General features: G+C 44.9%; 1 protein-coding gene across 1 annotated transcript in view; it reads right to left on the bottom strand.

Annotated features, from left to right (window-relative positions):
* RAD51B (RAD51 paralog B) overlaps positions 1-19,642 on the bottom strand; it is a 599,650-nt gene that overhangs the window by 242,603 nt on the left and 337,405 nt on the right. Inside the window, exon 8 of the mRNA XM_023755857.1 lies at positions 1,202-1,298. Within this exon, the coding sequence (XP_023611625.1) occupies positions 1,202-1,298 (97 nt within the window). The remainder of the gene's footprint in view (positions 1-1,201; positions 1,299-19,642) is intronic.

Genomic DNA, 19,642 nt, shown 5'->3' with positions numbered 1-19,642 from the left:
AGTAAGTTCCACTTGGTAGCGGCAGAATGGAAATGGCAGTTTGCAGTTGGAAAGACATATTGGAATTTTATTAAAATAACCCAATTATAAGTTGAATGAGTCAGCTGATCACAATTCAAATTGTAAAAAAAGAAGGAATGGGAGAGATATATTTGGAAGGAACAACTACATGGACTTGATGGTGAAAAGAATATAAGGGGGGAGGGTTATAAAATGATTCAGGCTTCTAAGTCCAGGTGATGGGGGTGCGATAATACATCACTGATGTGGAAGCAGGGTACCGAGTACAGTTTACTACTGCTTTAAATAAATAATGAGTTTTCACTCTAAAAAACACCACTGAGAAGCAGGGGTATAGTCCTTGTATTTGGGGACCATAAACTGAGGCCAATCCATGGAGATCACCTGGGCAGTCGGGAGCCTTGTGAGGCCTGGAAGTCCCACATAGTCCATCACGAATAATTCTCAGAAAAAGGAAAGTGCAGAGGGGCCTGGGACAGCTACGCACATACACACAGGCCCACAGCATTCTGCCCTGAAAGAGTACAACTAGCAGAACTCAGAAATGTCAAGTAAGAGCTTTGACTAAAACTAGAAACCACCCACTGGCTCAGAGGTGTGATTCCCCTCGCTATGTGAACTGTAGCTGGCCTGACCTTTGCTAGCATGGGAAGGTGGAGAAAATTTTGCAGATTTACCAGCATGGAGCATTTCTCTTAATCTTTCTGTAAAGCTGACAGGGAATGCCACATCCCCAGCACATCACATTGGTGTTTGCTTTTACCAGGACTAAAAGTACCCAGCATGAGAAAAGGCTAAATTGCTGCGGGACCACTGGTAAAGCCAACCTTTCAGCATCAGTCTCAAAAAACAGTCAGTTAGCAGGTCACCAGCCCTCACACCAAGGACCCAAAGCAACTACAGAGGAGTGACCAGCCTCAAGGTGGAGGTGATGGAGGCCCATCCATTAAGATGACTCACTCGGGTGGAAAAGGAAGCTCACTTACAGTAACAGAGCAAGAGACTCTCCAAATATAAGGGATCAGATGCCAGGAGAGGTGGCACAGCCTACATCGCTGGGCTCTGGCTGGGTTCACTGGCCAGGGCCTGCGAGCTGATCTCTGGGCTCTCCCAGGAGCAGAGAGGTTGTGGGGCTGGAGGTCAGTGTCAAGTTTCAGCCCCTCTAGGACAGATCCCTTACCTTCAGACAGGGACAAGTCATCAGCTGGAGACACCAGGTCTGCCTGAGAAGCTAGGGCTCCACTCAGATGGGTTGTAATTTGATTCGTCAAGATAACCTGTGAACAGACAGGGAGAAGGTGGGGGAAAAGGGAGAAGAGAGAAGACCAAATTAATTATTAGAGCTCTCAAAAGGCAGACTGTGGCTTGGGGGAAGACTGATAAGTACACAGGTAGGAAAACCCCCTTGCTGACTTTCATCAGTTTTATCTGCAGGCCAGTATGTCTGGCAAAGCCACAGGTCATTCACAACACAGGAAACGGGCTGTCTTTCAGAGCATAAACCATAATCAATTCTTCCTCAATGCTGAGGAAGTTGGGACTGAATGATAGAAGGCTAACCAGAAGATTAATACACCAGTGTACACATTTTATTAAACTTTCATTTTTAAGATTATGTCCACAACCCTAGTTACTAGTGCTGAATAAAAGCAATAATTTAAAATTAGGGTACCTGTGGCTTCTTCCCTTGTTAAATCAAAAGTCAGAGTTTTATTTCCAAATTTATGAAATTAAAATAAGACTCATCCCTAAAGGAAGAACACTATTCTTTTGAATTAATTATAGTCTAACAAAAGAAGTCCAGTCTCACTATTTATTTAAAACACAAACTAATATCATCCTACCCATGCAAAATAAAGTTCATAACATTCAAAATTCCTAGAAAAGACTCTAAAATTACCTCATTCATGTGGTCCATGGCCATGCTATATTTTTACACTTGGTTCAGTTAAAAAAAAAAAAAAAAAGAAAACCTGTTGTTTTCCTTAAAAATTCTCACTTATAAAATTTACTATATTTTTTAGAAACAAACAGGAAAAATGAGATACAGATTCTCTCCTGGAAAAGTTCGACGTCACCAATAACTGATCGTTTCCCAAGGTTTGGACAGAAAGAAACCATGAGCATCTTGGTCTGTCAGAGAAAATGGACCTTCTGCAAAGGTTACTAGGCATTTAGTCTCTGAAATTTGCACCTAGCTGGGCTGTCTTGTTCTGTCCCGGGGTCAGTTACGGTTTTGTTATCTTCCTGATTTGAACAGAAATGAAAATCAATTCCATTCTTTATTGTTCAGCTTTTCAGCCACACCTCTGCTGCTGTCTCTTGAATGGCCAGTGACACGTTATAAATCCTATGCCGATGGCAGCTTAATTGAGGGCTGAGACGGGAGCATGATGGCAAGGTCAAGTGAAGAAACGAAGGCCTCTATTAGCAAAGACAAGCTCCCCAAGGTCTTTGTGTGTCAGCTAGGCTCATGGGTCTCCACTACTTTACGGCGAAGCTCAGCTATTGCAGCATCCCACTGAGAACTTGCTAATCCTATCGCTCATACTCTTTTATGTTGCTACTTTTCATTTGGACCAGTAAGAACCACATATGATATGTCTTCAATTAAAATGGCTGGAAATGGTCAAATAACAGTCTGCTCTTATAAGAAACAAATATTCATATTCGGGAGCATGAATTAGGGATTGTGATCATTTGTATCTTTATAATATAGGATATGGGCTTTGGAGTTCATTAAAACTGGGTTCAAATGCCGACTCTGGCCCTGTGAATCTTGGAAAAGGTACTTAAACCTTGGAGCTCTGTTTATTCATAGGTAAAAAAACATCTATCTTATAGAATTGTTTTGAGAATTAAATGAGATAATCCATGTAAGGTACTTAATATAGTGTCTGTCACAGAGTAATATTCAATAAATAGAAGCCACTGTTGTCATTATTTCCTTCAGAATGAAATGATGCTGTATAGATGAGTGAGTTAGTATATTGCCTAAAACACTCCATCACAATTTTCTACATCAGGATACACTTTAGTACTTGATCATTTCTACCAATGTGGGTTCTAAGTTTCATGTAATTAAAATAATTTGTGTAAAATTCTCAGTAAGAAAAGATAGCAATCATTTAAGCAAGACCAATAAGATCCTGACATTGGTCTGAAAATACCATGTGCTTTACCTACCAGTGAAATCTGTCTGTCCCAGTAAAAAGAACAATGAGGAACTTCTGAGAGATCTAAATATGTAAGTTCTATTTTTAAAGGGGTTCTTCCAAAAGATGGCTTGGTGATAATAAATAGCGCTCTAATGATATACTAAGTGTAATAAGATAAAAATTTATTGAATACCTACCTTGCAAAGCATGTCATCATATACAGAGGAAAAAATAAAGATGTAAAGGCACTGCATGTCTTCTTTAGAAACTTGTATGTTAAAAGATAAGGCACTTGCTAAAATATTCAGACCACTGTTTCTCACTTTTATTATTTCATGGGTCCTATAGTGGAAACTTGTACTGAGATATGGTTTTATTGCACATAACTACTAAAATGATTCCCTTCACAGTCTAAAACCATACTACTCTACACATGCACCTCAAAGGATAACCACTCTCAGATCCACTCCCAATGGAAGAGTAGATGGAAAAGAAAACATTTTCACTCCCCAACGGCAAGAGAATAAGCTCCTAAGTGGTTTTGCTAATAATCCTCTCCATTTCATTATGCCTCCGAAACCCATATCACTGAAGGTACAAGCAACTGAACTCGGGGAGTTGCTAATCACACCATCTTACTGACTTGTGTTTTTCTAAATCTGAGTACAGCAAAATGACAGAATGGAAACATCTCCAAATAGTATCGATGGCAAATAATCACGACTTGAGCAGAAGCCGATAGATGTGCTGGCCTCTGAGGCAACCTGGACACTTGAAAACTACATTCTTAAATAACTTATAAAATACTACAGTCTTAACACTATCTGGTTTCTGGCGACGAGTTCTGACTAACACTTTGAGGGGCTTTCCTGCTGCTTTGACACCCTTGGAAATACCGGAACCTCTCTTGCTTGGTACCAAGTTTGTGCAAGAGGAGTTTGGTGAGGGCTTTGGAGTCAGACAGACCTGAGATCAGATCCAGGGTCCTACCAATTACTAGCTGTGTGACATTGGGCAAGCTGGGCAAGTTCATAACCTCTCTGGGCGTGATCATACTTAACTCACGGGGTTTCTAGGATTATGTATATAATGTCCTTTGCATGCCTGGCCAATGGAAAATGCTTACTAAAAGTCAGCCCCATTGTGTCTTTAATTATTCTTTGCCGATTTGTACCTTGCCTGACCCCCTTTTTGTACAGCATACAGCCCACTGCTGACAAAGAACAAATATTTGCTATTGATATATTCCAAAAGCAACAAAAATTTAATTGAAATTGCACCTGCCATTTTTTCCATTTCTCTAAAAGTATGGCTTATTTAAAACATACAACACCCTCCTCCACCCCCACCTCACACACATTACCACCTACGACAAATCGAAAGGCTAGAGTGGACTCTTGGACTAAGGGGAATAAATATTCTTTTAAATAGTTATGATTATGTCTGAATCCGAGAAAAGATGGAATCTAAGTTAGTTTACTCCTCAGGAAGAAGAGTACATCCACCTACTGGGGTCAGTAAGAAGCCTGGAAAGTAGAGTAACAATTGTCTCCACTCAGCTTTCTGTGTGAGGGACCATTCACCCCAGGGCCTCCTTGCACTGCTCTCTTGGCTGTAGGATGTTGCAGGTATACTTCAATAGCAAAGAGCCCCTCGTATCGTGCCACAGAGCCCTTGAATCTCATTTTCAGAATTCCCCTCCAAGGGTGAACGGGGGATGAGGGGAGACTTCTCCTTTCCAAGACCATGCCCCTGGGTTCCAAGTTTTCCCTTTCATCTCCTAGGTTCTCTAAATGCATCCGACTCCACCCTTCTGTATTGAGCAGTATAACATCTATGTTCAGTTTAGAACCATGAAGCTCTCTAAAGAAGAAATTTCAGAGTACAGATTCATAAATAACCAATATATGTATCATCAGCTAGAGAAAAGAAATGAAGAGACAGGAACCAGTTAAAGACCAAATGACCTAGTAAGGCAGATGGGTGGGTGGGAATGAATGACATTTTGGTCAGAAGGAAGAGGGATGAAAAACCAACCAACACACAAACAGACAAAAATATGTGACTCATTTCTGCTATCAAAAAGAGAGCTTAAGAGAGAGGGTAGGAGCAGAGTATGCTGGTCAGCAGAACCATCAGCCCTGAGTGTCAGGGGCTGGTAAGCTAGAGTCTACTAACCGATGGAGCCTGACTCTCCACTAGTCTCTGTGTCTAATGGGGACCCATCTTTCCTCAGCTATGCTATAGCCAGACTATATCTAGGCTATATCCACAACCTGCTCACACCCCCTGCTCCTGGTCCAGCATACATTCTGCCTTATGGGGCCACATATGTGTCTAGTCTGATCCACCCTACACTGAAGTATTTGGGAGTATCTTTGCTAGGGTCTCCATGAATAGCTATTTGGCATATTCAACCCTCTGTGGACAGGAGAGAAAATGGGACATCCCTGGAGCAATCAGAGTGGGGGACTGCCAGGCCCAAAGGCCTAGCCTCTAAGGGAGGAAGCTCCTTTTATTCGACTTTTGGAAGGTGACAGAGAAGAGGGAGTTTGTGCTCAGCCAGGGGCAGAATAGGTTGGAATGGGCCACCTGGCCCTGTTTGCTCCACAGAAGAGATATTTATGATAAGCAAGACAACTCAATGTTGATAAGGAAGATTTTTTTAAGGACCCACGAACATGTCCTCATTCCCCTTTCTGTGTAATCCACACCTTCCATAGCATGAACTAGAATCACCTGTCTGAGATCAATAGTTAATAATCGCTCAGAATAGGGATGTGCAGGCCTCCCTGCCCACTCTCCCTCCTCGGGCAGCACTGGGCAGAGAGGGGGGAGAACTCCCAGCCCAGACCCATGGACAGGTGAGCTCTCCAGGCCTTGATGTCCACGTCTCGAAAACAAGGTCCAAGAATACACAAAAAGATCATCAAAATGCTACACGGTAACAAGCCCAATCTTAGGACAAGAGTCCTTCTGGACTCTGACACTCATAAATGCCCGTAAGTCAAACTGGGAAATAGCTTCAGCCTCTATAAAAGTGCCAAGCATTGGAGGCAATCCTAGTCAAATTCTGCCCATCTTTTTGGTGGATTTTCAGTGCCCTCGGATGCATGTGGCTTGTCACTCTCCAGGCCCACCGGAGGCTTGGAAACGAAAACTTTTCATGAACTCCTGTCTATGTGCAGCCCAGTTTTAGGGCTAGGCTAGGCTAGAGGAATCACAAGGCAACCTCAGGCATCTCAGGGACATTTCTCTGCCCATAAAAACAGCCGTTTCCTCCTCCCGCCCACTCCTTGCCAGAAATCTGCCACAATCTAACACAGAGAATCAGAGAAGTTTCAAAATCAGTTTGACTGGGCATGTGGGGCTAGATGCAGTGATTGTCCTGATACAGCTCCCAAGTAAACAGGCCGCCCGCTGCACAACCTGGGCAGCCAGAGGCAGCATCTGAAGGACAGTCAGGGACCTTGGGGGCTGACTGCCCACAAACAGTCACCTGCCGCTAGCCCTCGCGCTCCCTAAGTGACAGGGCTCTGAAGTTCACGGACTCCAGAGGCATCGTTCATTTTCTCTCTTTTTGCATTAATAGTCTATCAGCTTAAAGTGCACTTTTGAACAATGTGACCTTGGGTATCTAAAATGATTCTGATCGACAGCTATGACCGTGACCTAGTCTTTCTATCCAAGCAGAGGCCATGGATAAGTCAGAAATCCTGAATTTTAACCCTGCTCCATTAAGGGTTGCTCAATGTCTTGCTTGTAAGGAGACAGAGGCCGGAATTTTCCTGTGAGAAACTGTTGAGGTTCATTGAGTCCTTTCATCACCAAGGCCTGAGAGAAAGGCCCTGGAGTGGTTTTCACCAAACTCTCCTCTTGCTTTCCAACCATGACGGTGTCGTCCCCAACCCGTCTGCTGTGGTAGGAGCTGGAGAAAGAGGGGGTGGGGGTGAGGAAGGGTGAGAGGCAGAGGGAGAAAGACAAGAAGAGTGGAAGGGAACCAGGGTATGTCCCCCCCAAAAGTGGATCTAGAGAGTCACCCTTGCAACTCCCCTGACAACTCCCTTCCCGTCACTTGCAGCTTTGAAAAGTGATCTCCAATACTGGTTGTGAGAAATCAGACCAAATATTTTGGGGTTTGAGCATCAGAAATCTGGTTTTACTATTCACGGGCTTAGTTTTGCCAAGCTCTGGAAAATTAGAAATCATTTCATTATGGGGAAAGTAATTCTTCATTAGCTTCAGCCCAGAGAATATCAACTGTCAGCTGGAGAATAAGGACCTGATAAGGTTCTAGGATTGCAGCCTGCTATTTCCATCGCGAAGGTCTGCGTGACAACTGTTTTCTGGGAAAGTCTGAAAGGCTGTGGGGGATTTTCCTTTTGAAATATTTGTGGTAAAAGGATCAAACTTCATTTTGGCTTGAAGAAGGCACTGCCGTGGGAGTTGGGAGCTGCCTTTTATTCCTGGCTCTGTCACTCACCTGCTGTGCAATGCTGCGAAACGCCCCTGGCCTCTCTGTACCTAAAAGTGTTGAGTCCACAGAAAACGTGAAGAAAGTGAATGTGTGATGACTATAAGTGTGGCAGGCTGCTATGAAAAAAATGTTTCACATTTCAATTGGTCCTGGTGTTGTGCTTATCCATTATCTTTGATTCTAATCATCTCAGGCCTTAAGAAATGCTACACAGAACTTATTGGCAGTGGCGCAGTTAGAGAGGGGGAAAGAGAAAGAATGAGGGAGAAATCTTCATAAAATTCACACCTCCTCTTATGGACCTGGAGGAAAAACACCCCTTTGGTAGGTTCCACTGTGCAATTCACAGGCACGGCTAGAGAAACCCTCTGCCCAGTACAGGTCCCTCAAGAAGACACTGACCCAGCACCAGGCAACGCAGATGGAGGAAGAGAATCCCCACAGCTTTGCACAGACTCAGTCACAAAGGGATGGACAATAACACCCCTCCCACCTCGTGTTAGCCATTGCCCAGGCGGCTGAGTTCAGAGGCAATGCCCTGAGGTAGGACTGCACCTGCCATTTGGTTAACACAAACACAGCAGAACGCTGTGGCACGGCAGAGCGGCTTTCTCCCCGGCCTACTTCTCCGGGGTGCACACGCAGGGGACGGAGTGGAAACCCTGGGCCAGCAACTACTGAGCCGGACGTAGGCGAGAAGAGCTCCTTCCACTGCGGGCAGGCTGTTCCACGCCCATGGGGCTGAGGTTAGCACGTGTCGGTTCCGGGGCTCAGGTGGAACGACAGTGGTAAGGAGGCCACAGACAGCGGGCTGGGGTGCTGTTTCCACCTTCACCCAACCCCGCGGCATCCTGTCGGGGCAGGAAACGGCTCGCACACTGGGGAGCTGCGCTGTGCGCTCACAGCAGCTTCAATGGCCTCAGCAACTGCGTGCAGTGGCTCGGTCAGCGCGGACCGGAAAGGTCTCTGGCAGCCGGGACTTGGACAGAAACAAGGCCAGCCGTCGGATGACTCTGAGGTTCACGGACGTGGAAGAAACCGCCCTGCCACGGCCCCGTGCGTTTCCGGTGGCCCAGTCGGCTTTTGCGTGGTTTGTTTGTCTCAGCCAACTCCCTGGCTGCCCACTGAGCCCCACAGACAGGCAGGCGAGGTGAATTTCCAGCAGCCCCCTGAGTTTCTGCTGACCTTTTTAGGTGTTTTTGTCATTTGATGGTGCTTTCTATTCATGTGCACGCCTGGGCCCTGGGGATTCCCCTCCTTTTGATTTGTATGGAGGATTAGAAAGACACAGCTTTGTGATCAGTCCATCACAGACGGCTGCTATTAACTGATTTCCCCTCCTCAGACTCATTTGAAACCAAGAAAACAGTTCTGTTGAGTCACTTGCTCCCTGGGGGGTGAGGGGTTGTGTGAAAATACTGCTCTTGGGGGAGTCCAGCCTGATAAGACAGCGGCTTTGCTGTTCTCCAGCCCCAGCCCAGCTGCACAGACCATGGCTTACAGTGGGGAGAAGCTGAAGCCCAGAGAGGCCTCTGGTCTCACCCCCCTGGCGGGAAACCTCCACAGGAGGCTGGTGACACGGGTCTGTGCCTCGTATCTCTGTGCTACCGAGGATCTCCAGACTCTGGGACTGAGGTGTGCAGCCAGTTCTGGCGTCAAATGGGAGCAAAGGTCACTCGCTATCTGTCCAAAAGGAGGTCAACCATCTGCCTAGGAACAAATTCCCAAGGCAGCAGCCTCATCAGAAATGCTTTTTGAACAAAAACTATGTATTTGATATCCTCAAGGAAGGGATATTGTGTAAGATGTTTTGTTTTTTAAAGGAGTTGGGGTGAGGTGGGTGTGGGGGTAGAATCAATGCTATGTCCATACTTAAATAAATGGCAAATAAACAATAACAGACAAACAATAATAACCTACAATTAAACAGAGTCAACATAGGAGAGACACAAAATAGGTCCAGAACAAATACATTAAAATGACTAAATATTTACATGGTGAGTAGGGGCAGCTTCCTTCCATGGTAATGCCCTGGAGTGGAGCTATCCCATCATGGTCACCGACAAGCCAACTCCCAATCACATGCTACAGGCCCATAAAGCGATGTCCTGGCCAAGGATAGCTCACATGCAAGGCACAAGCCCTAATGCCAGATGACCCCTTTGGGGTCGAACAACCCTTTCACAGGGGTCGCCTAAGACCATCAGAAAACACATATATAATTACATATTGTTTTTGTGATTAATCACTATGCTTTAATTATGTTCAATTTGTAACAATGAAATTGGGGGTCACCACAACATGAGGAACTGCATTAAAGGGTCGCGGCATTAGGAAGGTTGAGAACCACTGCCCTAAAAGAAAGCGAGGCTCTTAGCAGGCCTCTGAGCTGCTAGAGGGGATGGTGAGGTTTATGTGCAGCAAACCCCGCCCCATATAAGTGCACCATGTGCTATGGAGCTTTCGTTTTCAGAGCATGCTCACAAGTGGTCTTAGTTGCCCCTCACGACCTTGTGAGGGGAGCTGGGAACTAATGAAGCAGCCGTTGTGTGTTAGGAGGGTGGGCTCTGGAGTCAGACCTCCTGGGTTTCCATCTCAGCTCCACCACCTTCTACCTGTATGATTTCAGGTAAATTACTCCATCTCTCTGTGCCTCACTTTCTTCAACTGCATAATTAAGATAACAGTTGTACCTGTGGTAAGGATAAATGATTGGCATATAAAGCACTTAAGACAGTGCCTAATACCTAGCAGGTGCCTAACAAATATGAGCTTTTTACTTATTATTCTCTTCAGTGGGAAAACTGAGGCTGTGACATTGTCATTCTATCTGTATTTCTTATAGCTCCCTCTGGCCCTCCGCCCCAGCCCAAGTGCCCCAGTCAGAAATGTCCTGCTTTATCCATCTTCCTGGGGGCAGTTCAAATACCACCTCTTCCATGAAATCTTTCCTAACAACACTAGGCCCAACTGACCTCTCAGTTCTTAATACTTCCACTTTAGAATCAGCATCAAGTAATTTCGTACGAGTTTTCTCTCATTATGTCATGTATGTTCTTCTCTCTCCCCCCAGTGTACATGTTACGAGAGTTTGTGTACTTCCAGATCCCTGTCCCCACTCTAAAGGAGAGAAGGGAGCTGGGAGGAAATTAATGTATCAGACCCTGTATCAAGTGATTAACATGCATTAACTCATTTCATCTTCACACCTCCATGAGGTAAACATCATTATCCTAGTTTTGAAGATGAGGAAACTAAAGTTCAGAGAACTTGAGCAATTTTTTGAAACCAAATAGATAGCATGTGGGAGGGTCCGATTCACACCCAGCCTGTCTGGCTCTCTGGCCTTCGCTGGCTCTACCACATAAAGGATTCTCAACATGAACACTCATCGCCTCGTGGGCATCTGATGATTCATTTCTTCAGAGCCGGGCATTTGCTGATTTCAGACTGACCAAGTCTCACGTTGTTTAAAGCAACGTCTCATGTCAAGGAAAACTGAACAGAATGTTTAAGAACCAGGCAGAGTTTCAGCAGCAAGAAGAAGCTGGTGAACTCTCAGCAGGCTGCCTGGCAGAGGTGGAAACAGTCTGCAGGCCGGGACGGAAGCATGCTCCAGCAGGTATGGCGAGAGAAAGGGCACAAACTCCTGGGTTCTATTTCTGTCTTTGCCACGAACCACTCTGCTAACATTTTCACTTCTGCTAAAATGTGATGACAAGAGTTTCAGAAGAAAGGTCACTACATAAGAGCAGAGTAAGAACAGGCAGTTAGCCGGTTAAATGTGGTAGAGCCACAACCAACACTGGGCTCTGGACTAGGAATTTGTAGCTGGGACACATTCCATGTGCGAGTTTGTCTTTCCAGCTTCACTTCAACTCATAGGGAGTAGCCCTGGGCATGGAGTAAGACTAACACAGAAATGATAATAGCATTTATGTTTTCAAACAGGGGCTATCCTTAGTGTATTTAGCATCCACTTGAACCATTCAAGAAGTTTGTTCTTGTTTTTCTACTTGAAATGATGCTTCTTATTTTCAGACTGGTCACTCCATACAATGGTGATGCCAAATAAGAAAAGAGTTCATTGATTCTTAGTGTATTTGATAGTCAATTCATGAAGTGTGCTAGTGCCTCTGACATCTGATAGAGCCCCTGGCCTTGTGGTGAAAACACAGCTGGGATGAAGGTGGTAGTGGAGGCAGAGGTTTGTTCTTGGTCTTTGAGGTCACCCAGCCAAGAGGCCAGGCCTGACAGGACCTAGGCAGGTTCCTGCAGTCCTTTATGATCCCTTTGAAAAAAGGGGCACAGGACCCAAGGCAGTGGCTATCCATTTCCAACAAATACAGTCCCAATGAATTCAGAATCCTAGATCTGTGGCAAGTCTTGTGGAAGACTTCCTGCTTCCATTGGGCCTGGAAAGGGCCGCTGCTGAGAGGCTGACAACGGATGCCCCGCTGCCCTGGAACGGGAGGACAAGTAAGCTCTCTCCTGTCTAACTTAGCCCAGTGTTCCTTCCCATGGACTCATCCTGCCCTCCCCAGGACCACACTGAAATGACTAAGACTGCCTGTCGCTCCAGTGAATCCAGTCAAATAAATAAGTCAATTCTCTTTAAGTTTGTGGTCTCAACTCCTTGTTGGTTTATTGCAAAATTAAAGGGCACACAGAGTAGAACCATCAATCAGTAACCAGCAGAGGAATAGCTCTTTGTGGAATGTACTGAGAAGCAGAAAAGAAGAAGAAAAAAATGGAAAGAGACCTCATGAAATGGTCATTTATTAGGAGAACAGAGGGGAAACAATCCGCATGGCACACGCAGCATCAGTTAGGAAAAGTCTCATTAAAGGTTTCCTCTCTTGCCAGGAGAGCAAGCACAGGAACGCAAACAAAAATCCCTCAAAATGCCCTGCCACTTATTAGTGCTGGCTTCTTGTGGGTTTTGCTGTATTCCATAGACACAGCCAGAGATCATGGGGCCAAGGGGCCAGGACAGTGACTCAGCAGGCTCAGGACCAGGGGAAGGAGATGAGATACCACTATTGTTTATTATAAAATAAACAAACATAACTGGCTCGCTCCGCCCTTTACCTCAACCTGACCTTCCCTTAGAACCCTGTTAAAGTAAAAGCACCTATACTGGGCCTTATTGGAACTTTTAGTCAATGCTATTTGATGAGGGTTAACATTGAAGAGCATTAGGTAGTCTGGAGCAGGGGTGGGGGACTTTTTTCTGCCAAGGGCCATTTGGATATTTATAACATCATTTGAGGGCCATACAAAATTATCAACTTAAAAACCAGCCTGCTATATTTGGTCAAACATTTAATTAACTCATCCCTAATGCCTTGGCAGGGCCAGACCAAATGATTTCACAGGCCTTATATAGCCAGTGGGCCAGACGTCCCTCACCCCTGGTCTAGAGGAAGAAAACTAACACTGAGTACCCACCAGGTGCCAAACACCATGCTTGATGGCTTATTTACATCACCTCCTTTAGTCCTCATTGCGACCTTAGAGGGAGGTGACATTATTGTTCTACTTTAAGGATACGTGCATTCAGTTACTTGCCTAACTTGCAAAGAGCAGCAACATCTATGGGACTCCAAAATCACTTCTTTCAACCAGATAGGCCATGTTCAAGCATGATACCAGAAAACTATTGTGGCATTCTAAATCCTGCTGGAAAAAATTAAATAGGTAGTACTGGAAATAGCATAATCACTAGTCCTTGGTCTCCTTGGCATATTTTCCACTCCAGATAAGTTTCTTCTCTAGACAACTAGTATACATGCCCGTGTCACAGGAGAGGAAGGCAAGGTGCAGGGAAGTATAGGGAACTGCTCACACTTGTAAGAGAAGAGCCAGCCATTAGACCACAACATGTACTCTGATTCTCACCTGCGTACGATGTAGCCTTTGAGATAACTTGGTAACGGGGGAAAATTCCTTATGGTGCTTTAGAATAATGAAGGTGCTATTAAATATAAATATAAAATCTCATCTGAACCTCCTTACCATCTAGCAATAATGCAGGTATTACATCTCTTTCCACATCCGAGAGGGAAGTAACTAGCCTAAAGTTTACAGCATATAAACAGACCCAAACCCAAGTCCACTGATGCCAGATCCCATGCTCTTTATACCCCCTTGATGCTGAAGGGGAGTGTACCTCCCAGAGAGAGGCAGACGGATGGTAAAGGATTTACCTCCAAGAAGCAGTTTCCAACGTCTTTCTGAGACAAGGACCAGCTGCCTGTGCAGTGGAGGTGCCCAGTGCCTGGGGAACTTGGATTCACTTCTGTTCTCTGCAGAGGCGGCTATCGATAGTGCTAGAACCTCTATCGCTCTCTGAGGTGGCCCTCCCTTCCTAATGTGAGGCTCAGTGTAAGTGCTGGTTATGGTTTATTAGAAGTGGCCCCACTCATTAGTTTAGCCAAGAAGTTCCCAAGAGAGAATAACAGAAACCAGAAGTGAGAGAAAGCATAGCTGGGGCTAGATAGGTTCAGGGCAAGACCGAGAGGAGGTTAAAGAGTAAAGTGCATATTTAGGCTTCCTCCCCAAGCCCCACCATCTTCTCTCTGTCCCGAGTATTCCCTGGGCCTTGAGCACTCATCATTCCCAGCACAACTAGAGTGCAACCCCTGGGAGACCTCCTGTCCCCGGCCAGCACTAACCAGAAGGGCTTTGAGAGCCCAACGCTCCATCTCTGCACCACCCATGACTGCTCCTACATCTACACAGTCCTTTCTCCCCTTCCCTCTTTCCAATGAACTTAACCTTAACTACATCTTGGGGAACTCCTGCTCAGGTCTCCATGTTATCAGAAGGGGTTCCTAGTGACACGCCCATTCCTTGACTCTGAAGAGCTGAGGTGAGTCTCGAAACTGGTCTTCTGACTCCCAAATCCATGTTAATTCCTCTCCACATGCTTTCTTCCCTCTTCGGAAACAGAAAATCTGGCTCTCCCTCTGACCGACGGATTCCCCTACAGATATCTGAAGCATAGCTGAAATATGAGCAGAACATCGGATAAAATAAAGTTGCCCAAGTAATTAAATTATTAAAATGTAAAATGATAAAATATTTATTAAATATGAATTATGGTCAATACAAAGCAAAGACTGATATTTTTCTGATAAAAAGGAGAAGTAACATGAGTATGTGAACGAACCACAATGGAAGGGACAAATCATTTTGTCACAGGAGAGAGAGAGAGAGCTGGGGCGTCTAGAGGATGGGAAGTGATGGCATCTCACTGGGAGGCTGAGGGAAAGTGTCATCTGATCTGGGCCTTGAAAGAAGGGCAGCATTTGGTCATTGAGAGGCACATGGAAGATCTGGGCCTTGAAAGAAGAGGCCTCAATATTATAAACACTTGGATCTGCAGAGTATTTCAGAGGAGGACTTAAACTCGGGAATGATGGAGGTTACTAAAAAGGTAACCAATTTTTATCTTTCCAAGATAACAGACAGGCATTTATACCAGGAACTCATCTGCCTCGAAAGGGAGGACTTTGATAAGGATGGAGATAGGCCCATCTGCTGAGAGACGTGGAGAGGACTCCCTCCTCATGCAGTTTCTCAAGTCTGCACATCCCAGCCTTTTGGGAAGGAGATCCAAGTTTATGGCCTGTAGGTCTGTCCTGACCCTGAAGTTAGTTCCTACAGGGCAGGTTCTTAAAGTTAAAAAAAAAAAAAAAGTCAGTTGAGAAAGCCAGTGTGTGTGTGTGTGTGTGTGTGTTTCAAACTGTAGAGCTAAGTTTCAAATTGTATTTAGAAGCTAAATTCTGCTAAAACACATCAAAGAGTCCCCAGGCCCATTACAGAGGGAAGAAAAAGCCCTACATCATATGCAACAGGGTTTAGGAAAAATCTTCATGAAAGACTTCTCAACAAACTAGGGGAGTAAAAACTAAAACAAAACAACCAAAAAGTCCTCAAAGACTGTGTCATCAGTGTCCATTCTGGAAGCTTCCCTCCACCTCCCTCACTGGCACAAAGACCCCAGAGTCTTTCCACCCTGGAGAAGGGAGGTATTATAAGCCAAAGCACAGTCCCCTGATTTGTTCCACTACTTCACAAACATCTTTTTTTTTCCCCTGCCAGTTACTTTTCAACATGACTGACAAGCTTTCCATTTTCCTATTTATGTTTTCAAAGCCAACAGCAAAGCTAACTACATGTCCAAATAAAATGTTAATCAATATAATATACTAGAGGCCCAGTGAATGAATTCATGCACCAGTGGGGTCCCTCAGCCTGGCCTACGGGATTGGGCCAAAACCGGCCCCCGAGGGGTCCCAGATTGCGAGAGGGCACAGGCCAGGCTGAGGGACCCCACCAGTGCACAATCGGGACCAGAGAGATTGGCCAGCTGGGAAGGGACCGTGGGAGGGCTCCAGGGCATGTCCGGCCCATCTTGCTCAGTCCCAATCAGCCAGACCCCAGCAGCAAGCTAACCTACTGGTTGGAGTCTCTGCCCCCTGGTGGTCAGTGCACTTCATAGTGACTGGTTGAGCGGCCTTAGCAAATCATTAGCATATTATGCTTTGATTGGTTGCACAGCTGACCGGACACTTAGCATATTAGGCTTTTATTATATAGGATAAGCATCTTACTTTCATGTAAATTCAGCCAGTTATTTGGTAGTACATGCGGGTCACAGAGAAGTCCCCTGACCCCAACCAAGACTTGTAAAGTAAGGAAAATAAGGTGACCTTCTGGAGTTGAACTAGATAATCAGCACTTTATTGGCTTAGAACAGAACCACACAACAAAAGGACACATTCCGTGCCCCATAAAATAATGGATCTAGGTAAGGGTCATCATTAGGTGGAAAGCTGATAGGGACTTTGGCAATGGAATGATCTGTTTACCATTTTCTGAATCCACTTATCAAACTAATACCATTAAAGGTGATTACCCAGATAGTACTGCCTCATGGCATGATAAAATAGGAAGTACAAGCATCACCTATAGAATATTTTTTGCCTAAAAATAAATCTAATCAAATTACTACTAGTTCATCGGATAAAGAAGAACAAGTTAAACAACATCACAAGGAAGCTATTCTAGAATGTGCAGTTTTCTACATCCAATCTCTGCAACAAATCAATGTCACAAATAAAGGAGGGGTTGACTGTTCTAGAATAAAAGAAATTTAGGAAATATGACAACTAAATGCCATTGGTTTCCCTTATTTACATCCTTATTCAAACTAACCAACTGTAAAAGAACATCTTTGAGCCAATCAGGAAAATGTGAATATGAATATTAGATGATATTAATGAATTGTTAATTTTGCTAGGTATGGTGAAGACATGGCAGTTATGATTTCAAATGCCCTTATCAATTTATTTATTTAATCCTCACCTGAGAACATTCATTGATTTTAGAGAGAGAAACATCAATGTGAGGGAGAAACATCAATAAGTTGCCTCCCATTCGTGCCCTGACAGGGGATCAAACTGGCAACATAGGTATGTGCCCTGACTGGGAATTGAACCTGCAACCTTTTGGTGTATGGGCTGATGCTCCAACCAACTGAGCCACCCGGCCAGGGCTGCCATTATCAATTTACAGATGGAAGATAGGTGGAGAAATATATATTTTAGAGAGAAATTTAAAAACAAGAAAGAAGGCGAGGGAGGGAGGGGCTGAGGGAGGAAGGTAATAATCATGTTGCATTTAGTAGGTCACCATGAGTGCTTACACTGGCACAATAAAATAAATGCTAAATATAGTTTTCACTAAACATCAAGATATGACCATACTGGAAAGAAGGAGAGAGTGAAACTGAAAGAGAAAGTGGTGGAACTGCACATGGCCATCTTCCACAGACGTCATCTCCAATAGAAAAGCCAAGAAATAGCAAGTCAAGCACATGATCTAGAAATATGGAGGTAACTAGCCGGAACCAGCACCTCAGTGATTTGAAAGAGGCTGCTGCCTGAGAGTAAGAATCAAAGGGAGAAGGAGACTTGGGGTGGGGAACCGTGGTTTTCAGTTTAAGGACACATGATTATTAGATTTGAAAACAATATACATGTTTTACTTCAATGAAAAATAGAATTTAAATAAAAAATACATCAGAAGGAAGTGGAGAAGTTTGTCAGCCAAAGTTTGTTGTTGTCATTTTTTTTAAATTTGACAATCTAAGAAAAAGATCAGATATTGCATGTTTTAAACATTCTTGGGCACACCGGATGAAAATCGCTGGTATAAAGGTATGGAAACAGGTTGCAATTTTAATATGAGTGGAAAGAGAGGCGTCATAGAAGTGGAGAAATATGAAAGGAGAAAATAGACTTAGGGAGCTGAGGGCAGCGGGTATGGCGATATCAGTAAGTTCTACATCACCTCACCAGAAATCTTTAAAGAGAAATCCTCTAACTCTTTAACATCTTATCTCATGTAGAAATACCAAAGAAGCAGAAAAGTTAAAAAGCCAAGGGTCTTGGTGTTGCCATCTCTAGGCCAAAAATGTATACTGCAAGGCGACCAGAAGTATACACATACAGCCCGTCCCCCATTACAGGTGGAAATGGTACGAATGGGAGGCTATGAGGAGGCAAGGAAGAAAAAATCCAAATACTTTTCCTATCAAGAATTAGCTCCCAAAGAAAGCGGCCTGGGTGATGTCTTCATGAAGTTCTGCCCACAGATGTCAGCATTATAGAACTATTCCCATCACACTGCTCTGCATAACTGTCAGACTGGCTGAACTCCTGCGACCCAAACATGACATTGCCAGCAAAACGAACAAGGCAAGCTGCACGTCACTGTCCATGATGCTCGAAGCCCAGGCCATCCTGCTGTCAGAGCTCATTACACTGCAAGGTCATCTGGGAGTTCAGCTACGACCGTGGGAAGCCACAGGCATAATTTCTTAATCTAAATAAAGAATTCCTTTATTAGGAAAATCCAGAGAACGCATCCTTCAAGCCCCAACTTTCTAATAATGAAGAGTTAAAGCTAAGCCCTAAATTTTGGTACTTGGCCTTCTCTATGAGTGACTCCTAGTTGACCATCGTCCCCTTCCAGTCCACAGCACATTTCTTGGGCCACCTCTGAGGACAGAGCAATATATATCCTATAGGGCTGCTCCTGTATTGGGCTAGCTCACAGGGCGTCTCACAAGTAAGGGAACTGAGGAAGCAGTCTGGTGATGGAAGGTAAGGGTGGAAAGCTACCACCTGAGTTGATGTTAGTAAGTACTGCACATGACTTGCTGCCGATGGAGAAGGAGTGGCTCTACAGTAGCTGCTTCCAGTTGGCAGCTGTGTGTGACCAGAGCTTCAGATCAAGTGACAGGTAAACCCAGAGCCCTGATCCAGGGCCCAAGCTCCAACATTACATCACACCGCTTTTCAGGATGCAGTTCCTGCAAAATACATGACAGAGAAACAGAGAGAGACAGGAAAGGAAAAGCCCGCCGAGAGAGAGGTAAATAACTTCAGATTCCAGCCTTCCCTGAGTCCATGTCACATGATTACTGAGCTGGAACTGGGGGGCAGGCATTGCTCTAAGATCTAGAACTGCAACAGAGACAGGACTAAGGAAGCCGCTGCCTGCCCTGGGCATGAGTGCGCACAATTACCAGGAAACAAGGAAACCGGGAGATGAGCCCGGCAATCTTGGATATGATAAGTGACATAAGAAAATAAGATATTGGGTGCAGGGCTCCTGGTATAATGGCCAGAAAAGGCTTGAGAGAGGACATTTGGGCTGAGATCTGAGGACAACTCTGAGGTGGCACAGAGTTCAGGGCAGCGCCCCAGGCAGAAGAGAGAAGCAGCAAGGTCCTGAGGCAGAAACATGCTGGGAGCTCTAAGAACCCAAGGCCAGAGGCTGGACTAGTGAGCGAAGAGAGGGGTCCGGGAGGTGGGCAAGGCTGGCAGGCAGTGTCTTGGAGGCCAGCACAGTGGCTCTAGGTTTGGTTTCAAGGGTGATGGAGGCCACTGGCAGGTTCAAGTAGGAGACT

The sequence above is a fragment of the Myotis lucifugus genome, unplaced genomic scaffold (assembly GCF_000147115.1).
Source record: "Myotis lucifugus unplaced genomic scaffold, Myoluc2.0 scaffold_85, whole genome shotgun sequence".
Lineage (NCBI taxonomy): Eukaryota > Metazoa > Chordata > Mammalia > Chiroptera > Vespertilionidae > Myotis > Myotis lucifugus.
Note: the sequence above shows the minus strand (reverse complement) of the source record. Positions and strands in the feature narration are given on the sequence as shown.